Source organism: Daphnia pulex, chromosome 1, assembly GCF_021134715.1.
Source record: "Daphnia pulex isolate KAP4 chromosome 1, ASM2113471v1".
Taxonomy (NCBI): domain Eukaryota; kingdom Metazoa; phylum Arthropoda; class Branchiopoda; order Diplostraca; family Daphniidae; genus Daphnia; species Daphnia pulex.
In genome coordinates, this window is record NC_060017.1 from 1636537 (window position 1) to 1657737 (window position 21201).

At 40.7% G+C, this 21201-nt stretch overlaps 5 protein-coding genes and 1 long non-coding RNA gene across 8 annotated transcripts; 5 read left to right on the top strand and 1 right to left on the bottom strand.

Annotated features, from left to right (window-relative positions):
• Nucleotides 1–392: 392 nt before the first annotated feature.
• Nucleotides 393–2928, bottom strand: LOC124198270 (plasma kallikrein-like). Its single transcript, XM_046594064.1, has 8 exons — nucleotides 2643–2928; nucleotides 1867–2496; nucleotides 1617–1770; nucleotides 1403–1517; nucleotides 1172–1316; nucleotides 915–1087; nucleotides 763–835; nucleotides 393–691 (listed from the first exon to the last, which is right to left on the bottom strand). The coding sequence occupies exons 1-8, from the start codon at nucleotides 2758–2760 to the stop codon at nucleotides 594–596; spliced, it is 1506 nt and encodes a 501-aa protein (XP_046450020.1). The 5' UTR covers nucleotides 2761–2928; the 3' UTR covers nucleotides 393–593.
• Nucleotides 2929–3166: 238 nt separating this feature from the next.
• Nucleotides 3167–3728, top strand: LOC124198390. Its single transcript, XR_006876564.1, has 2 exons — nucleotides 3167–3354; nucleotides 3413–3728. It is a non-coding gene; the product is annotated as an uncharacterized LOC124198390 (long non-coding RNA).
• An 880-nt stretch (nucleotides 3729–4608) lies between these two features.
• LOC124198364 (trypsin-1-like) lies at nucleotides 4609–6937 on the top strand. The gene is made up of 8 exons (XM_046594199.1): nucleotides 4609–5393; nucleotides 5511–5680; nucleotides 5750–5820; nucleotides 5889–6036; nucleotides 6127–6249; nucleotides 6333–6459; nucleotides 6577–6696; nucleotides 6784–6937. The coding sequence occupies exons 1-8, from the start codon at nucleotides 5273–5275 to the stop codon at nucleotides 6837–6839; spliced, it is 936 nt and encodes a 311-aa protein (XP_046450155.1). The 5' UTR covers nucleotides 4609–5272; the 3' UTR covers nucleotides 6840–6937.
• A 683-nt stretch (nucleotides 6938–7620) lies between these two features.
• LOC124192476 (transmembrane protease serine 9-like) lies at nucleotides 7621–11036 on the top strand. Its single transcript, XM_046585818.1, has 14 exons — nucleotides 7621–7775; nucleotides 7919–8144; nucleotides 8239–8386; nucleotides 8462–8584; nucleotides 8699–8843; nucleotides 8913–9032; nucleotides 9098–9146; nucleotides 9539–9606; nucleotides 9679–9916; nucleotides 10002–10152; nucleotides 10245–10367; nucleotides 10431–10572; nucleotides 10643–10762; nucleotides 10920–11036. The coding sequence occupies exons 1-14, from the start codon at nucleotides 7733–7735 to the stop codon at nucleotides 10973–10975; spliced, it is 1752 nt and encodes a 583-aa protein (XP_046441774.1). The 5' UTR covers nucleotides 7621–7732; the 3' UTR covers nucleotides 10976–11036.
• A 1098-nt stretch (nucleotides 11037–12134) lies between these two features.
• LOC124198345 (trypsin-1-like) lies at nucleotides 12135–13894 on the top strand. The gene is made up of 8 exons (XM_046594180.1): nucleotides 12135–12293; nucleotides 12410–12641; nucleotides 12729–12876; nucleotides 12989–13111; nucleotides 13184–13265; nucleotides 13339–13398; nucleotides 13496–13615; nucleotides 13699–13894. The coding sequence occupies exons 1-8, from the start codon at nucleotides 12251–12253 to the stop codon at nucleotides 13752–13754; spliced, it is 864 nt and encodes a 287-aa protein (XP_046450136.1). The 5' UTR covers nucleotides 12135–12250; the 3' UTR covers nucleotides 13755–13894.
• A 967-nt stretch (nucleotides 13895–14861) lies between these two features.
• LOC124198327 (trypsin-1-like) lies at nucleotides 14862–19241 on the top strand. Of its 3 annotated transcripts, none has more exons than XM_046594169.1 (8): nucleotides 14862–15015; nucleotides 17722–17953; nucleotides 18052–18165; nucleotides 18248–18281; nucleotides 18372–18494; nucleotides 18574–18715; nucleotides 18797–18916; nucleotides 19059–19241. In XM_046594169.1, exons 1-8 carry the CDS (start codon nucleotides 14973–14975, stop codon nucleotides 19112–19114), a joined length of 864 nt encoding a protein of 287 aa, XP_046450125.1. In that variant the 5' UTR covers nucleotides 14862–14972; the 3' UTR covers nucleotides 19115–19241. The 3 variants fall into 3 exon arrangements, with proteins under 3 accessions (XP_046450125.1, XP_046450117.1, XP_046450106.1); XM_046594161.1 differs by lacking the exons at nucleotides 17722–17953; nucleotides 18052–18165; nucleotides 18248–18281; nucleotides 18372–18494; nucleotides 18574–18715 and adding exons at nucleotides 15182–15413; nucleotides 15511–15624; nucleotides 15719–15755; nucleotides 15832–15954; nucleotides 16023–16164 and having other exon boundaries at nucleotides 14871–15015; XM_046594150.1 differs by lacking the exons at nucleotides 17722–17953; nucleotides 18052–18165; nucleotides 18248–18281; ... (2 more) ...; nucleotides 18797–18916; nucleotides 19059–19241 and adding exons at nucleotides 15182–15413; nucleotides 15511–15624; nucleotides 15719–15755; ... (2 more) ...; nucleotides 16265–16384; nucleotides 16478–16691 and having other exon boundaries at nucleotides 14872–15015.
• The last annotated feature ends 1960 nt before the right edge of the window (nucleotides 19242–21201 follow it).

Sequence of the window (21201 nt, forward strand, 5' to 3'; positions counted from 1 at the left end):
TAAGTATTCTTGAAACGGCTATTTAAAAAAAAATCAATTCATTCGATCCTTTGTTACTCGAAAGTTGTGCAAAGCAATTTTATTCATTATTGCTTGAATACCCGTTGCATAATAATAACTTCCAAATTTTCAATAAACTTTCCAATATGCTCCGATTGCGCAATATCAAGTAAATATACGTCGTGACCGTCAAAGGAAGCAGGAAGGTCATGATCAAGGTGATGCGCACCAACATCAAATTAGTTTCTAAGAGATCAACAACTTGGACCGCCCTCGAGTTTCAAAATAATCAGTCCGGGTAGCTCGTTCTGCTGAATCCTATCGCAAACAATTTTGTACAAGGCAGAAAAGTGAAAGCTAGACTACTGCTAAACAACAAAAATTTACTAAAGTTTGACTTTTCATGGGGATTTTTATTGGATTTATTGGGGTACACCAAGTACAACATGTTTTAAAAGAGATACGTATTTATATTGCTGATGATGAGTTTGTATTCTATAAATAACATAACAGAGAGCTCATGGCCGTGGCAGATTCTAACACTTAAATAACGCAGCTTCCTCACGAGGATGACGTTGTTTTTGCCTCAACGATCATGTCGATGATATTTTGTGATAAATCCAATCGGAGAATGCCGATACTCTTGTATAAACACCTGGTTGTCCAGCTACTGCACATTTGCCGTCAATACCTGTGGAAATTTGGTGGCACATTAATTATGTTCACGTACTTAATCTGAATCTCTTTTTATTGTTGAATTACCCCAGGAAACGATTCCAACCACAGCCCATCGACCGGATTCCATTTTGTACATGAGCGGTCCTCCAGAGTCGCCCTAGACGTACAACCAATTTTTAGTTTTTTTATTGTAAAAGAAAAGAAAAAATAAAATTCTTTTTTGTGTTTTTGCTTACATCGCACGCATCTTCTTCGCCGTCTTTTGGTCCGGCGCAGAACTGGTATCGATAGTCGATAGGATCACTTCTGATGTGAAATACTTGTTCGCATTCGTTGCGTCGCCAGATAGGCAGATTGGCGTCGAGTAAAACTTCACTGGGGAAACCGCCATGTGACGTCTTACCCCATCCTTAAGTAATGGTAAGACACAATACAAATGGCTCAACAATGAAAAAGTAACCATTGACCTATCGGTTCGCATCCAGCGACATACCAGCAACAAAGGCGTTCTTGCTCTCTAGTTGAACTCCCGGTGGTGGCAAGCAGATGGGCCAGATGTTTCCGCTATTTCCAGCTTTATCCCGCATGTCGGCTTTCTCCGAAAGTTTAATCACGGCGATATCGTAATCGAAAGTTTTCTAATTAAAAAAACAAAAAAACAAAAAAAAAGTTATGTCATTTAGAAGTATTTTTACCGCCACAGGAACTTCGGATGGACGCGTACCGGATTGAATTTTTCGTGGATATCGATCCTTTCTACCTCGTGGTCGCGTCGCGAGAGGCTTGGCCATCGAAAGTGGAATTCGCCGAGCCTGACTGTCACCTCTTCGGTCCGTTTGCTGTCGCGTATACACAACGACAAATAGGAAGATAGAGAAAACAAGGCAAAAGCGCACGTCATCAAGGTAACAATATGATAAATATCGCGGAAATCTCACTCGTTCAAACAATGGGCGGCTGTCAGAACAAACCATTCGTTGATAAGTACTCCGCCGCAAAAGAGACGGTTGTTTTGATGCGATGCCAACAAGGCGACCATCCATGGCCAGTCATTTTGACCTCGCTTGCCTTCATCGCGATTCTCGCCGCATCCTGCAAATCATTTTTCAAAGCGGAAATCGGTCCGTTGGGGGGAATATATTTGCAATTCAAGGATGAAAGAATATAGTGACTAGCATCAGCACCAACCTTTGAATGGCAATTTCAGACCATTGGCTTGACTCAGCTTCACAGAAAAATCGACTGCCAGTCTTTGTTGATCGATGAGGTTTCCGCCAGCTTCTCTGGCGCCCACGGTCGACGAAAGCATTTTGAACACATCACCGCCGCTGGATAGAACAAAGAAGAGGGCTGTCAGTTCACGCAAACAATCATCTTCTTCTTCGGCCGTCAGCTGGGCCTCCGAAGGCTTCGTATCCGGCAGCCGGACGAAGCCAGAATTTTGGCTGAAGAGAACGAAGCAGGCGGCCATGAAATCAAGGAGACGGTCGTCATCACTGTTCCCTTTCAATCTTCTCCCAGCCTGCGGCGGTTTGAAGCCGTTGTCTTTGAGTAAATAGTAAGTGGCGACCAGGTGGGTGGCCAGGCGGATGTCTTGAGCTTTCCACGTCGGATCCCGATCGCCAGCCGAATCACTGAATCCTCCGTCCTTGCGGAGCATGCCGATGAGCGTCACCAAGTGGGAGCGGAGAGTGTTGGATCGCTCCACCGACGCTTCCACCGCATCCGTTCGATCCTTCAACGCCGCTGAAGATGTTTTCGTCACGATCCTCTTCACCCTCCAGAGGGGTTGTGTCGGCGACGCAGAAGGATCTTCATCTGTAGAAAACACAAGCGAAATTTCATTGTCGAATCAATTCAGTGAAGGGGTAGTAACAACACTCAAAAGCAAAAGATAATGCAAGAAGAATGCAAGATAACTTGTTTTTATGATTCTAAAAGGTGAATAATCGTGAAAACAGGACCTGCTGGCTGCTCGGATGTTGATTCTGGCTGCAGCCAGTGTGTCATCCTGTTGCCCGTGGTCGCCACGATGAACAACAGCACCAAACACACGCAAGACCTGGAGCCTTCCAGTAACATTGATTGTTTTTTTTTTTTTTTTTTTTCGGCTAACAAAAAGTCTCGAAACGGTACACAAATCCACTCGACACGACGGAAAATGACAAGCGCAACGTTGCTGGCGACTCGGCCGGAGCAAAGGCTCACGAGCGACTGACTGGAGGTGGTGGACCGAGAATACCCGAATGGAAAGTGAACTGGTGGGCCAGTTGATTTTATCAAGGACTTGCTTGTTGTGGATTTATAGCGTGTAGATGAACACTGGTGTAGTGCAGCAAGGTGGATGTCCTTGACTGCTTATGCTTGTTGCCGTCCCATCCAACTGACGCCGCCGGCTCACCGACGGTTCAGCAACTAGCGAAAAAAAAAAAACCACATCAGCAGAGAAACTATTGACTCATTCGACTGAGTAACTAACTACGTAATGCAATTTAGTTCTATTATTTCTAGTGTTTCCCATGAGTAAGTAAACAACTGCCGCTGGTTCGTTACTTCTGAATGGCGAAACGTCATCCCTTTTGTGGTTATTGTCATCACATATTCAACTATTTGTATCGACACAAACGCAAGGAGAATATTGCAAACCGCATTATCGCTATACCTACAAAAGTTAAGGTAGGGTTTGCGTATGCTCCATCATTGAGCAAAACCTCATCAGAACTCGATTTGGCAGGTATATCCTGAAGATGCGCCTTCATCCGTCTTTCCCTTTTTTTCGCCGTAGCGCTTCCAGCAGATTGGGCTGTGCGGACTACAAGGTGAATTTTCATCACGAAACATTTTCTTGTTATACTTGCAGATGTTCACTTGATATTCCGGCGACGCTGTTATAGCCATCCATCTCCAACCGAGACTTGATGCACAGATTCGGTGCGCTCCCTCACGAAAATGACTTTCTGTTTTGATGCACTGACTGCAATATGTTTGTGTTATTATGTATATAGTGGTTTTCTGTGGGTTATGGCAAATGTATGGGCATATCATATAAATTGCAGAGTGCTCATTTCGAGAAGAAGAAGAAGAAGAGTCTGTAAAAGAAAAAATTGCCAAAAAAATGGATGCTGACAGTGGATTCCTTTTTTGGCGCACCTGCATCCCTTTTAGTTTTTGACGTTTTCCGGGGAAAGAGAGAGGGGGGGGGGGCTCCAGCTCCAGCACTATATACCTACAGCACGACGAACAATTCTCTCACTAATTATAGCGATGCGCACAGATTATTTTGCTGGAAATCACGCATCAGTATAATTGGGCGACGGTGTCGGACGCGCAAATTCCAGTCATTAGGTGCCGAATTTGCGGACGAGGAGTCACGCTGGAGCGATTCACTTTTACTCTTCACTTCGATGTAATTTGCTTTAATTGACTCGAGAGTTGAGATGATGTCAAAACCAGCCGGAAGGTATTTTTGGCCGTTCACTATTTTCCCAAGCAAGAAGTGAGATTTTTACCCGGTGACTCTGCAGATCGTCATCACACTGGAAGAGAGTTGAATGGACGGTTAGTACCTTGGCCTTTATTTTTGCATAAACTGCTTTTTCTGTAGCGATGCTGGACCAGTTGCACTTATATAGCTACCATGAAATTGGCAAACTGCATAGCGTGAAACTAGAATATAACAATGCTGGTAGTTTCTCGCTGGCGTCCCATTGGAAAACGCATTCAAAGCACAACAGATGGAACGTAAAAATGCAGCAAAAAAAATAAATAAAGAAAAAGAAAAAGGAAGGTTTTGTTTTCGGAAAGCGAAAGGGCGAAAAACCGGTTTTTCAATCTTTTCAGTTGCTCATAGCACATAGTACATTTTTTGAGTCGCGACAGACGTTCCCTTTCGAGCGAAACATGTTTTTTTTTCTTCTTGACACTCATCGCATGTGATGCGTTGATGCGTAGTACACGGTATATCTTTTCTCTGTTGCTTTCGTTACAAAGACATTGACTTCCAAGCTTCTTTTTACAATTTCTTCGAGTTTCATCCGCGAAATTTACATTCATAGTCGTGTTGAGGGAGAGAGGACATATGCTGACGTGGATTCAGTGATGTGGCATTTATGTGACAGAGTTGTTGTGTTCCGTCAACACTTCGTGACGAAATAACAGCCCACTAACTAGAAAGTACGAGAAAGTATATGTACAACAGAGGCGCAAAAGGCCTAACCATCTTTTATCAAAATTGTTTGCCCAAGGGGTTGTGGAATCCGATTAGAAAACCAAAACTTAACGAATTGAAGTAAAAGTTTTTAAAAAAGATGATTACAAGATGTTTTGAGCAGAAAAAATGCAAAAGTTGCGGGGCGATCGTAGAACAACTCAACCAATCGGTAATCGTCTAAAATCAGAAAATAAACAAACGTGTCGCCATGGAAAGGAGCTATTGTGTATAGCCGTGTTACAATTAGTCAAAAATCAACAAACGCACACGGACCTGGATTTGTGAGTCTTGACAGATTTCCAAACAATATGCCTACATGTCGTGTGGCGCAACAGGAAACTCCAAATGCTGAAAAACAAATCGATAAGCTTCGAGAATTAGATTATGAAATTTCCAGTCGTTATAAAAGACAGTGGTTATTCTCTTCGACCACAGAGCAGACCAAATTGTTCACCAAAAATGAAATTCGTCATCCTAGCAGCAACTATTTTGGCTTGCGCCATTGGTAAGCCAAATCCCAAAACCCAATAATGCAATAATAGTACGTTTCTGCAATGACGTGTTGAATTTGACTGTTTGTTATAATTTAATTCTTACCTTTTATGGCTCAAAAAAATAACAGCAAATCCAAGCACCCGATCGGTGTTGCCCCGCCTGCCACTCAAGGTGTTGCTGAGTGGGAAATTCCAGATAATTCCGGAAGACAAGATTGTAGGCGGAACTGAAGTTGCACCGAATTCTCTTCCCTTCCAAGTTTCTTTGCAGAGACGCGGTCTTTTGGCCAACAGCGCCGTAATGATACTAGCTACTTAAATTGCTGTCTTAAATTGTATTCAACATTTTTTTTTACCAATTCAAAAGTATTCGCACATCTGCGGTGGATCCCTCCTGGATGCAACCACTATTCTTGATGCTGCTCATTGCGTCGACGGGTAATTGAAATCGCATTTTCATTCTAGAATTTACTGAATGATTTGAAACCTATTTCAACTTTCAACAGCGCCAACGTAGCCAGACTTCGCATTGTTGTTGGTGAGCACAGCCTGTCGCAAGCAAGCGGCCTCGAACAGATCTCTGCCGTTTCAAGCTTCACCATGCATGAAACTTACAGCTCATCGACCTACGAGAACGACATCTCCTTGATTTTTGTAATTATATTTTTATTAATGTAATAGCTTAACGACTAAGTTTTACGATGCGTAAAATAAGAAAAATAAGAAAAATTGTGCATCGAACAGGTGGCCACACCATTTGACCTGAGTGTTGCCTCTGCCCAGCCCGTTAACTTGCCAGCTCCTACTTCCGAGTTCGATCCTCCTGCTGGAACCATCATCACCGTTTCCGGATGGGGAACCACTAGCGTAAGGATTGAGAAAACACAATTTGGTGTTGATAATGATTGATAATTATTTAACTAAATGTGTTGATATTGTTCAATATACAGGAAGGAGGAAGCATCTCTGACACACTCCTCAGTGTCGACATCCCAGTCATCTCTGATGCCGATTGCAATGCTGCCTACGGAGGAAACGCCGTTGTTTCTTCCATGATGTGCGCTGGAGGACCCAACGGTAAGTTCCTTAATGCCCAAACCGTGTCGTAATCATCGTTCGTGTTTAACAGGGTTTCTTTGTCAGCCTTAATTATATACCTTATAATTATTGTCATCAATTTGTTTCATTTTACAGGAGGCATCGATTCTTGCCAAGGAGATTCTGGTGGCCCCCTCTTCACCGGAACTGGTGCCAGCGCCGTCCAACACGGAATCGTGTCCTGGGGCCAGGGATGCGCTCAGGCCGCTTATCCGGGTATACATAATACATTCAAATAAATTATAAATCCTTTACAAATATTAACTCCCATTTTTTCATCATCATCTGTTATTATATCAACAGGTGTCTACACTCAGGTATCTTATTTTCTCGACTGGATCGCTGCCAACAAAATTTAAAAAGTACCTGATATGTTCGTATGCAATACATAATAAAATTATATTGCCGCAATATAGTTCTTGTTGGAAAAATGAATATAAAATATGGATGCATAGAATTATAGAAAAATCCTGTTTTATTATTGGTTGAAATGAAAGATGAATACTTTTCAGTAAAATCATTTGAATTTCGTGTCGATACAAAATTGATAAGTACAAATATAAACTGTCTAGATACAACTGACGCACAGTGAATTTTTTAACGATATCGAATGGGTCACTAGTGAACACCACACTTCACTGATAAATATCAGATTGTATTGTTTGTTTGTAAAAATCAATAACAAAAATGTGGTGTTTTGGTATTAATTTGGTGATTGACGTTCAGCTTTGCTGGTCACTTCTATCCTCAGCACAAAGGTTTTTCTAAAACAGCTCAGGGACTGATATAAGCCTGATAACCTTTTATCATTTGTTTTTTTTTAAACGATGGTACGCTAAAGTCAAAGTCTCTGGCAAAACCTGAAAAAATATACTATAACCAAACCCCAAAATCAAAACGAAAAACTGTTGCGATTATCCATACTGTATCGCCAAATTTAAATGATTTTGATTTGACATTAGAATTAACTATGTAGGATGCCACAATTTCACATTTGTCTTGATCAAGCAATATTGAAAGCAGTGTTCATTTTTACGCGGACAATAACGGATTCTTTACTCTGAAAAATAACAGGATTGTTTGCTTTTTACGTAACCGTTTGAACAAAAAAGTACATGAGAACTAAGGACTAAGGAGGATCTATCTATTAGGCCCTGATAAGAGCATATGGAAATTCAGCTCGAATATACAATAAAATGATGAAAGTACGTTGCGACCAACAAACTTTCGTCAGTAGCTGGATTCAGACAAGATGAAGTTCGTCGTTCTTGCCACTTTGCTTACCTATTCCTGGGGTAGGACCCACATGTATTACTAAATCGATAAATAAACATTTGAAATCAATTAATTGACAAATCAAAGCAGTTCAGCAACTGCCCTATAAATAAAATTTCATTACTTATGTACACGTTCTTTTTTTTTAAATATAATTATACAGCTGCCCCCCATCCACCAATTTTGCCTCGTCTGCCAATAAACGACATCGTGAGCGGTCATCAACTGAAGTTGTCCGAAAAGATCATCGGGGGAGTGGAGGTTGTTCCTAATTCGCTGCCTTTTCAGGTCTCGATACAGAGAGGAAGCGCCGGCGTTTATACGCAATCATGCGGTGGGTCCATTCTAAACGAAACCACAGTTCTCACCGCCGCTCACTGCGTGGATGGGTAAACTAAAAAATACAAAACAGTATAGATCTGGAAAAAAAACTAGTAGCAACGCTTATCGCTGGCAAACATATTTGGCGAATATAATATTCAGAGCCGTCGTAAGAGCCCTACGAGTTGTGGCGGGCGAGCACAGTCTGAACAATGAAAGCGGCTTGGAACAAAACAGGGATGTTGCCTTCTATTCGATGCATCCTCGCTACACGGCTAGTACATGGGAAGATGACATTGCTCTCATTGTGGTACGTATATAAACTCAACTAATTTCTGTCTGCATTTCCTATATAGAATCTGATTGATTTGTTTTTATTCAAAAGTTGACCGAACCATTTGACCTGAGCGTACCTTCTGCCAAGCCGGTTAACCTACCACCGCCTACTTCCGAATACGATGCTCCGGCGGGAACCGTCTTCACTGTCTCCGGATGGGGAACCACGAGAGTAATTTTTCGTTTTCTATTTAGGGTCCTTTTTCAAATTTGAAAACGTTTGAAAACTTTTTCAAAAATGGCTGCTTGTGAGACCAATGATGTATGATTTTATTTGACCATACAGTACGGTGGCATTTTGGTCTCTGACGTTCTCCTAAGCGTAGATGTCCCGGTAGTTGCTGATGTGGACTGCGACGCTTATTATGGAGGAACTAGCGAAAAGCCAGAAGTTTATCCATCCATGCTTTGCGCTGGAAACACCACCGACGGTATTAGATACCTTATTTATTTTTTCACGAACAAAATTTCGAATAATATTTATTATTCGGTTCCTTTAGGTGGCATCGATGCATGCCAAGGTGACTCTGGAGGTCCGTTATTCTCGGGCAGTGGAGAGACAGCTGTCCAGCACGGCATCGTTTCATGGGGAAAGAGTTGCGCCGAACCCCAGTGGCCCGGTATGACATCATTTTCAAAATTCAGTTACCATTTTATCAAATTGTCTTTCGTATTTCGTTTACAGGCGTGTACACCCAGGTCTCGTACTTTGTCGAATGGATTGCCCTTGCCATGCAATAATTTCTTCTCTTATAGTCATTTTTCACCAGGACTCTGTATCAAGACAAAGTTTAGCTACGCAAGCGCACTGTGATACATAACGGTCCATAAGATGATTAATGTAGCCTACTTATATAACAATAAAAAATTTTGAAGCTATATAGCAACGTATTTGGCTTGCAATCCATCAGCACGTGAAGACCGATATGACAAAACATTTTGTAGCCTAGCTATCGTTATACTTGATTTTGAGAGTAAAATTGAATCATGATGTTAGGTAATGAATTTCTTTTTTTTCAAAAAATTGCTGAGGATGAGCCAATCATGCAAAGTCGTCTATACATCGATCGCTCTCTCACCGATAACAGGGTTTAAAAGCTTTGACGTTTGCTTGAATAAACAACTCTCGTCAGTTGCTGTCACTAACCAAGATGAAGTGCTTCCTTCTAGCCACTCTGTTAGTCTTTGCTTGGGGTAAGTTGCTACCGTCCTTCCTAGAAGTTTATTTTTCATTAACAAATTTTTATTGATTCATCAAAATTACAGCTGCCCCTCAGCAGCGCGCGGTTTTGCCCCGCTTGCCCTTAAACATCATTTTAAATAAGCGGTTCCAAAATGCAATCTCGTCCGATAGGATCCTCAGCGGAAGTGAGGTGGTCCCGAACTCGTTGCCCTTCCAGGTCTCGCTGCAGCGACGAGGACTGAACGGTGCCTATGTGCAAGTAGGTGGTGGATCCATCCTCGACGATTCTACTATTCTGCATGCTGCTCACGGTGTTGTCGGGTAATGAGAAATTCAATAAAAATACTAACAAATCAGATCAAACTTCGTATTCATTGCTGTGCCTTGTTCCTGTACTGCTACGCAGGATAATGAGCTTGGTTGAATACCGCATTGTCGCTGGCGAGCATAGTCTCTCCGTCGATAGCGGTCTCGAACAAATCCGAGCGGTTTCATCCATTGTCACACATCCAAATTTCGATGACATCACCTATGAGGATGACATTTCTCTTATTTTCGTGAGTGCCTCATCCCTTGCCTTATGTAGAAAGACAGCCTTACTGAGCTGATCATTCGTTATTCCGATATTGTTCCGTTATTCCGTTTTTAGTTAACAGAGCCGCTGGACCTGAGCGTTCCCTCTGCCAAACCGATCGCTTTGCCAGGCCCAACGGCTGAGTTTGACCCTCCTGCTGGATTCCGAGTCAACGTTTCTGGATGGGGAACCACAACCGTACGAGCTTTTCTTAAGACACATGTTCTTATTAGTTTATTCATTTAAACTTGCCACGTACAGTCGGACGGAGATGTTTCAGACGTCCTCCGCAGCGTGGAAGTTCCTGTGATCCCCGATTTTGATTGCGATGCCGCATACGGAGGTGACGGTGTATACATAGCCGTTTTTCCGTCCATGGTGTGCGCCGGAGATACCGTCACGAGTAATTCCTGCCAGTTTACAGACTTGATAATCGTAAGGAAATCGATCAATTCTATTTTTTCTTCAACCAGGTCGCATTCCGTATTGCCAAGGAGATTCTGGAGGGCCATTCTTCACCGGAACCGGTGAGACGGCTGTCCAACACGGAATCGTTTCATGGGGACAGTCTTGTACTTACTCACAATTCCCTGGTAAATAACCATTACTTAAATGCTTTTTTGAATTTCCGTTTGATATTTTACGTTCAGTCCTACTAAAACATACAGTGCAGCTTTCAGATGAACTTTAGTATCCCTTTGCCCCTCTAAAAATCTCATTTAATAATACTAATCTTAACAATATGTTTAGGTGTGTACACCCAAGTGTCATACTACCTGGACTGGATCGCCGCTAACAGACGCTAAAGAATAGAGAGCTTTTCAATTTTAAATCTCTTCTGAATACAATGTCTTATGAATAAGAAAATGATGGCATAGAGAATTAATTTTTTTTTCGCAGTACTGTGCAGTTCACAAGAGGAAGTTACTCTCTGCAAATAATGCCAGCTAAAAACATTATGTACGTGGCATGATTGGCGATAGAAATCGAAATTTGGATACATAAACTCATAGTGCTAGTAAACCAGTATTTGGGTTTTTCACTTGCAAACGAACTTCATGATAAGCCTGTGAACTGAACAACCCAACTACATAGGGATTGAAACATAAAGTTTACCAACGCATGTCGGTCATTACATTTGAAAGTCGCTATTTGGACCAAACGACCACATGTCACTCGATGCTGTCAGTCTTAGGTACTCAGTGACGGCCGCTAATACGTCACATCTGATTTTCCAGCTTCAATTGTTTACAAAAGGAGTATAACGACTTATGGCGGATCCAATGCTCTGCGCAAAGGTCTTTTCAAGTCCTGTCTAAGTCAGATCACTAACTGATAGCTTATCACTCTTCTATCTGCTACGTATCTGAAATGGGAGCAGTCACGCAAACGGATGTAAAATGAAGAACATACAACGCTAAATCCTGAACGTCAATAACAAAACGACGAAAAACCATAGCTTAATTGAATCAAAGCCTGCGTTTGACGTATTTTACTTGATCAACAACACCACACATTTTATTTTGGTGCTGTCTACCGGTAGTAGTAACGATGACAAGATGAAAGGTTGGTAAATATGGACTCTTTGTGATTAATTGCTGATTACCGAGGGAGATTAACGCGTGTAAATGCTTCTATTAAGTATTTTTACGCGCGCTATCTGAAATATAAGTTTTGAAAATTGATAGTCCCCAGGGAAACCAAACAAAAAATTCTGTGTTTCCGAAGTAAAAAAATTAAATAAAACTGAAAACAGGATTGAAATCCAGCCAGGATGCAGATAGCTTCACGGATATGACGAGTCATATTACACACGCTTCAATACAATAATCAATATAATCCAGTTAAAAATAGCGATGAAATATTAAGTGTGCTAAGACAGAATAACTGCCCACTGCAAATATAGCCCCTATTTGTAAACAAATGAACGTACAGAAGAACCAATCACAAGGCGAAGACGTGGTCAAATAATAACAATCCGGATTGTCCTGATAACGACCAACCAAATCCCCTTTCGGAAGGTATAAATATTGAGTTCTTATTTCAGCAGCAACACTTGTCAGTAGCACCTTCTGGTCAAGATGAAATTCCTCGTTCTAGCCGCTTTGTTCGCTTGTGCCTGCGGTAAGTCTTTTTGGGCTCATTTTTGTTAGCTAATTAGTACACTTATTGGTTTACTCCAAAACTGCAATGTACAGCATCGCACTACGATTCTATATTAATAAATAACAACTTTGCAGCTCTTCCTCAGCGCATGGTTTTGCCCCGCCTTCCGGCTTCGGTCATTTCCAAGGGAAAATTCCAGTTGATCCCGTCCAACAAGATCGTCGGTGGAACTGAAGTTGAGCCCAACTCGTTGCCCTTCCAGGTTTCCCTCCAGCGCAAAGGCCTCACTGGTCTCTACTCGCAATCGTGCGGTGGATCCATCCTCGATGAAAACACCATCCTTGATGCTGCCCACTGCGTTGACGGGTACGACAACATCTTTCGTTTTGATTCTAGTGTTCTTGTATACCTGCTGACAGAATAGATGCTAATTGAATTGTTTCAACATTACAGAGCTAATATCCCAAATTTGCGCATCGTCGCTGGTGAGCACAGCCTTTCCGTTGAGAGCGGCCTCGAACAGAACCGTCTGGTCACCCGTGTTGCAACTCACCCCAGATACAACAGCGCCACCTACGAGGATGACATCTCCTTGATTTTCGTGAGTATTTAGTTTCGTTTACAATTTTTTCATAAAAGCGAGAAGAACAAAGTTTATACTGTTCGAAAACTATTTCTGTATTCAGCTAAGTTTTATGGTGTCGTTTTTTTAGTTGGACGCTCCGTTGGACCTCAGCGTTCCCTCTGCCAAGGCTATTTCTCTGCCACCCCCTACTTCTGAATTGGATCCTCCCGCTGGAACCGTTGTCACCTGCTCCGGATGGGGAACCACCAGCGTGAGTGATTGTATTCAATGAAAAATCCGAGCTTCGCTAGTCTTCAATGTTTTCTCTTTTTGAATGTTCCAGTCAGGCGGAAGCATTTCTGACGTCCTTCGCAGTGTTGACATCCCAGTTGTTTCCGATGCTGATTGCGATTCTGCTTACGGAGGTTTGCGAACCAAGAAAAACGAAATGAAAAGAAACTGTTTGTTAAGATTTAAGTTTTTTTTTTTTGTCTTCAGGTACCGCCTCATCCCCATCCGTTTTTCCTTCCATGATGTGCGCTGGTGACACCGCCAACGGTAATATTACTTTATTAATTAAAATTAATCTTTTAAAAAGAAAATACTTGCAAGGCAAGAAATTTTAAAAGAAATTTTCAAATTGTGTTGCTTATAGGTGGCATCGACTCTTGCCAAGGTGACTCTGGCGGTCCCCTCTTCACCGGCACTGGTGAAACAGCCGTCCAACACGGAATCGTCTCCTGGGGTCAGGGCTGCGCTCTTGCCCGATTCCCCGGTAAATTATTGAATTCACCTAGTTCACTATTTTGGCGTTTAATTACTTATTCCTAATTTCATGTATATTGTTTGATTTGCCAGGTGTCTACACCCAGGTGTCGTACTTCCTTGACTGGATCGCCGCTGCCAGGGGTTAAAGAAAAAAGCTCTGTCATTTTTTAAGCTCTAACAAAATCACGGGCTTTAATATCCAGTTCGTATTGACGCATTTTCTTGAAAAAAAAAAGTATTTGATTGAAATTTTGGTTACCAAAACGAAATAAATCTGCAAAAGTTATGTTTTGGTTTTTTTTTCCAATTCCAATAAAAAGCTTTACCAAACTCTTAAAAAAATTCAATGTATCATTAAAAAAAAAGCGTGTGTTTGTTATACGCTTCATTTTTTTATACAAGAAAAGTCATTGACTTCCGTTGCCTTTGCTTTGGGCCTAAAATAGTGGTTGAAGTAGGAGAAATGGAAATAATTTTGATTGTGACTTATTGGGTCGCGTATAAATTTGATGAAAAATCCTGTTTTTTTTTTCATGCACATAACTAGATATTTATCAATAATCTACATTTGCACTTTATCTCCTTAACTGTGTCGAAATATTAAATGCATATACAGGTCACGTGTTGATGGCCTTTTGTAAATAGATTTTGAAATTGTTTACCTGTCGAACATTCGGGATGGCACACTATATGAACTATCGTATGATGAAAAATTCAGAAAGAACAAACAGTCAGTCAGAAACAGATGATTGGCAGCCAATATCAAATAATACGGGATGAACTGATAAAAAACATATCTTATGTGTAATAATAAACTATTATGGGCTGGAAATTTATCAGCTTACAGCCTTACAGTAGGACTTTTAATGTTACAATACTTACAAATCAAAAACAAATTAGAGTGGGAAAAACACTCAAGGTTTCACTAAAATACGTAAAAAGTATATAAGTAATACGACAGAAAACAAACTAGCAGTCTTTATAAAAAGTTATGCAAAACGATATGTTGAAATGTTAATAAGCCTAAAATAATCTAAAAGATCTAAATTATATAAATGTGAACCCAAAATTTACAATTTTTTGTATCGCGTCAAGCAATATTAAAATTTAATTTAATAAAATCAACTGTAACCATCTCTCTGTAACCGGATTCTACATGTTTGTCAGAAAAATGGACATACGGACTATGAAATCTGAATTAGTTAGGTAAGAAAACAACATCAGTAACCAATGATACAATACCATACGATTTTTTCCCACGTCACCAGACTTGATTGATAAGAACAGGATACCCTAAGGGTATAAAAGGGAACAGAGCCGGCAATTAAGTTTCATCAGTCCTAATACAGCTGTTTCAAGCCAAAATGAAGATTGTCATTCTTGCCGCCCTTTTCGCCTGCGCTATGGGTAACCAATTGATTCTCAAAACATTTTTTTCTAAATCAAAAACTTCTACCGTAATTCAGCAGTTAATTGCTTTACATTATATTGAGCATAAATATAATGTTGCTTTATATATTGAGTCTAAATATACCGGTAATGAACTGTTCCTATCATTGGTGAATCCTTTTAGCTATGCCCAAGCGTATGGTTTTGCCCCGCCTTCCGGCTTCGGTCATCATGAAGGGCAAATACCAGCTCATCCCCGAGAACAAAATCGTCGGAGGAGCTGTTGTGGAGCCTAACTCACTCCCTTTCCAGGTTTCTCTGCAACGTCGCAGTGGCGTTGGCTCCTATTCCCAGTCGTGCGGTGGTTCCATCCTCGATGAAAACGTTATCATCGATGCTGCCCATTGCGTCCGCGGGTATAATAGTTGTCACTTGACTTCTAAATTTCAAAATCATTTTTCAAAATGCGCAGAGCTAAACTAAAAGCCTCGGTTGGTAACGTTTCATTCACAGAGTCACTGATTTGACCATTTTCCGTGTCGTCGCCGGTGAGCACAGCCTGAGGACCGACAGCGGTCTCGAACAGAACCGTGGCGTTACTCGCTTCGTCATGCACGAGGACTACAAGTAACGCCCTATTCGAAATTTCAATGAAACAATTCTGTTGCAAATGACTAAATACTTAAAGTGTTGTCGTTATTTCATTTCGTTTATAAAATAGGCCATTGACTTTTGAGAATGACATCGCTCTGCTCTTCGTAAGTAACAATAATTTCTTCTTTCTCTTCCCATCGTTCCCTATATCTTACTCATTTCCTTGTTGATTTTGTTTAGTTGGATGCTCCATTGGACTTGAGCGTAGCCGAGGCCAAGGCCGTCGTTCTGCCACCCCCCACTTCCGAATTGGACCCTCCCGCAGGAACCATCGTCACCGTTTCCGGATGGGGAACCACCAGCGTAAGATGTCTTTCCTTGCATATGTTAAACTTGGTTCTCGCATTTACATTTTCGTTGGTGTGATTTAGTCTGGTGGTGTCATCTCCGACCAACTGCGCAGCGTCGATGTTCCAGTTGTCGATGATGATGCTTGCAACCGCGCCTATGGTGGTACCGCTGCCAGCCCCGAAGTTTACCCATCCATGTTGTGCGCCGGAGATATCTCCAACGGTAAACGAAATACATTTTTGACGAAAAATACCTATTATTTTGCCAAAGGCTAACTGGGCCACATTTTCGAATTGTTCTGACTGGTACTCGTTTCCTTTAGGTGGAATCGACTCTTGCCAGGGTGACTCTGGCGGCCCCCTCTTCACCGGCACTGGTGCCAGCGCCGTCCAACACGGAATCGTCTCCTGGGGTCAGGGATGCGCTCTTGCTGGCTACCCTGGTACGTAGTAGAAATAGCGTAGTTGCCTGTTTAATCTGCCTATTACTCATATTTTATTTCTCATATAATCATACTTTCCGTTTACCTTTACAGGTGTCTACACTCAGGTGTCTTTCTTCTTGGACTGGATCGCTACTAACCGAGTTTAAACTTAATTGATGAACCAATATGTCCGAATTTACCTTCCCCTTTAAAGCATTCCCACTGCGTTAGTTCCAATTTATATTCTAATAACACCTTTGCTCTGAATGTACACTGTTACCAACCAAGTACCAAAAGAAAAATAAATTTATGGACACACGCAAAATCTGTTTGTTTTTTTATCATGCTGAATCTGATCCTTATATTAATATTATAGCTTGTATAGTTTAAAGGCTATACGTTAAGCGAGGTGTGGCGCTGAACATTCAAATCAATGATAAGTTATCACAGCCAAAATGGGTTGCAGATAGGGACGTGTCGAGTCTAAGACGAGTTTGCCTTTTCAGTTCTACCCTGCCATTCAAAAAATGAAAAGAAAATTAGCCAAAAAAAAAGTTCTTTATAATAAGATTTCCATTCTTATGCCGTTTTAACCGATACTGTATTTTACTGATATTACTCATACACTAGTGAAGCCATAAAGTTTTAAACAAAATTGAAAGTGGGTGGGTATTTTGAAGAGCGGTGTCTGCTGAACGGGGCACACGTTCGCTTATAATTGCGCTGCATTCTTGGCCTTTATATTGAATTGAGTACCCTATAAAGGAGATTCACGAAGAGGGAGCAGAAATGCAAATGCAAATCGGGATGAATAAAATTACAATTTATACACAGTTGGAGGAGCAAGGAATCGAACACGGGTCTTTTTATGGATAAGCTGAATTGCTAATGGCTTGATGCCTTGATCCGATGACAATGTAAATGAAATTTCGATGTGAATTCAGTCAAATCAGGATGTTTTTATTAGTACTATTGTTTAATAATTCTTTTATCTTTTTCAGAATTATTTATAAACGTTATGTATGCACCTACAGAAAGAAAACACGTCAATCAAACCTGAACGTACTTGAAGTTTTTAACTACCCAAATAAAGAACAGTGATAAATTGTGAACAATACGTACTTCAATTCAGTTGATAAGATTGCGACAACGCAAGTATAAATGCGAACGGTGTCGTAGGTCCCATTTTCATCAGTTCCTCATCGTCATTTTTAAGAAACCATGAAGATCATCGTTCTTGCGGCTCTCTTCGCCTGCGCTCTGGGTAAGAAACTCATTTTTACTAGAAACACAACACTCCCATGACAATTGTGTGTGTGACTCTAAATAATTCATTGACGCGCCTGCGTAAAAAGCTATGCCAAAGCGCATGGTGCTGCCCCGTCTGCCCGCTTCGGTCATCCTGAGCGGCAAGTACCAGCTCATACCCGAAGACAAAATCGTCGGAGGAACAGTTGTGGCACCCAACTCGCTTCCCTTTCAGGTTTCCCTGCAACGTCGCAGTGGCACCGGCTCCTATTCCCAGTCGTGCGGTGGTTCCATCCTCGACGCCAACGTCATCATTGACGCTGCCCATTGCGTTAGAAAGTAAACGCTTATTATTAGTAAAAGATGCGCTAAGGCAATATAAACATTCGCTAATTTTTTGCTTTTCTTTTTTCTTTTTTTAATCTATCTCTCAAAAGTGCAAATGTTGACGTTTTGCGCGTCGTTGCTGGTGAACATAGTTTGTCCCAGGACAGTGGCCTGGAACAGAACAGAAACGTCGTTAGCTACACCATCCATGAGAATTATGATGCGTAATTTTTTATCAATTTTAATATCTTTTACCTAAGACATTAGACTTTGCTAATAGAAACACATTTCCTATCTCTTATCAAGCCAAACATTTGAGAACGACATAGCCCTAATTTTTGTAAGTCATTCAAGACACATTTGTCCGTTGTTAAAAACGGATGGCATTTGAGATTAATTTGTGCACTTCATTTGTATCGTCTTGGCGCAGATGGACGCTCCTTTGGACCTGAGCGTTGCCTCCGCTCAACCCGTTAACTTGCCACCTCCCACTTCCGAATTGGACCCTCCTGCAGGAACCGTTGTCACCGTTTCCGGATGGGGAACCACTAGCGTAAGAAATAACATTGTCGGTTCATTCGATAAATTTACTGATGCTTATGTGTTTTCGTTCTTCTTGTTGGTGACTGCAGTCCGGCGGCAGCATTTCTGACCTGCTCCGTAGTGTGGACGTTCCAGTCGTGTCCGACGCTGATTGTGATGCTGCTTATGGTGGCACCGCCCAAAGGCCAGCAGTTTTGCCTTCGATGCTCTGTGCTGGTGACATTTCTGACGGTAATCTGATTGATATTTTCACTTATGGACCTAATAAGATATTTCAACGACTTAACTTGTGTCATTCTATCGATATTTTAGGTGGAATCGACTCTTGCCAAGGTGACTCTGGCGGCCCGCTCTTCACTGGCTCTGGCTCAACTGCCGTCCAACACGGAATCGTGTCTTGGGGCCAGGGATGCGCTCTTGCTGGCTACCCTGGTATGTTAATTTTCATCTAGCAAAAACTAATTTATGTCTTTATTTGCAACATGAGACACAAGCCATGCATGTCAGGTCAATTGGATTGTATAGTACTTCAGCATGTTTAAAAACTATTTTGTGTTTTTCTCCCTACGTGCAGGTGTCTACACTCAGGTGTCTTTCTTCTTGGACTGGATTTCCGCAAACAGAGTTTAAACCCAATGAATTCAATACGAAAATTTCCCAAAAAATCCTTCCTCTTAAAGCATTGAAATTTTTTCGAGCCCACAACAGTAACTTGTAACTAACAACGAGAAATAAAACGCATTTGGGCTAAAAAACAGTTAGTATTGTTAATTTAACGATCCCTGGGTGTCTTAATGTTTTGTTTTGTTTGTTTGTTTTTGGTTTGTTTCATGAATTTACAAAATAATATGGGTTTTATTAAATAACGACAAGCGGTTGTATATACTCTAAAGGGTGAGGCGAACATGAATATTTTTGTTTTGTTTTGTTTTTTACTTTATTACAAACGAATATTATCTAGACTGATTTCTTATGTTGCCCTATTGAAAATCCCAACGTAGAAATAAATCAAAATCATGTATACTGTGCTGATGTCTTAACTTAGGTCGAATTGTATAGTCATGTATAGCTGCATCTTGACGCACTTATTGTTTGCAGTATAAGTTAGGAAATAGCAAAGATTTTTTTCCTAGACGCTTTTTTGTACTAAATAACAGTGACAGATTTATCAAAGCAAGTACGAGTTAAGTACAGCAATTGGTGCTGGAAACTAAAGACCTTTCGATCAAAACAAACAGAAAGTCTGTACCACGATAAGCAGTATCTATTATGGCTCGTCAATCATTGTAGGTGACTATACGGATCTTACGTCTGACACGCACACACAAAAATCGATGAAGGAGCTACACGTCATTCTCAAGGCCGTGACGAAATTCTACCTCAAATGCTCCACATTCAATTTAAGACTTGTAAATATTTCTCTACCTGAGAATCACAAAACAATTACTCTTTTTATTTAATCAGTTACTAAATACCAATATGAATTAAGTTAATACGAAATAAGGAGTACCATTGGTCCATTGGTTATTCAGTAAATGACATTATCCGTTCTTGACAAAAATAAATGACCTTCATTACATTGTTCTCAATAAAAAAGTTTGGTTTCATTGGTATAATTACACCCTTTAAAAGTTTTAAAAGTTTCTTTAACTTTATGCTATAGAAACAAACTCATGGAAAAGCGATGAGCACTAATAGAAATTTTACCTGTTGACGAGTCAATTATAAATCACTCAATCGATCTCAATGATCTTAAACTGGAATTAAAAAGTAGGACAACGATGACACAGATTTTAATTAAACAATTTTGTTGCGAATAACTAAATACTTAAAGTGCTGTCTTATTTTATTTCCTTTATTAAATAGGCCATTGACTTTGGAAAACGACATCTCCCTGATTTTCGTAAGTTTTTTTTTTATTTTGCGTAATGCTATAATTGAGGTCGCAGTGTCGACCATTTTGCTATGATTTATAAGAAAAGTGTTTACTAATTTCGTGTTATCTTGTGCAGTTTGACGCTCCATTAGACTTGAGCGTTCCTTCTGCCCAGCCCGTCGTCTTGCCTCCTTCTAAGTTCTAACACCGAACTGGTAATTCCCACAGGAGCCATCGTTACCGTTTCCGGATGGGAAATCACTAGCGTAAGATTGTGTTTCCTTTAACTGAAAGTCTAATTACATCCTCGTATTAATTTTTCGGACGCTTATTTAAACTGGGCTCATTCCGGAATAAACGCCTGGAAAATGACAAATAAAAATCGGATAAATATAAACAAGATTGAATATTAAACCCATGATTAAACGTAGATTTATTAGTTGATTAAGCTGTAAAAAATGCAGATGAAAGTGTTTACGTCCGTGGCATTAAAAAAAAATTACCTAATTATTTTCAAAAAGAGGTTTTCAGCTTATACCGTATTTACCCGGGTAGCTGAACGCTCTACATCCAATACCCCGGGGTATTGGATTACAAGAAATGATCCCGTGAATTACAGCCTCAGCTCCAGTTCCAGTGAAGAGTGGACCACCTAAGTCACGGTTGCATGCGTCAGCGTTAACTAATTGCTGATTCAGAAAAGTTAAAATATATTGACAAGATGTGTAGCCTGCAACGTAATAAAATTCTGATTTCAAAAGTTCTCAAAGCAAACCAGAACTCATTGGACTACGGTAGTTACTATTTATAAGAGATAAAAAACAAAATTCTACGTATCATT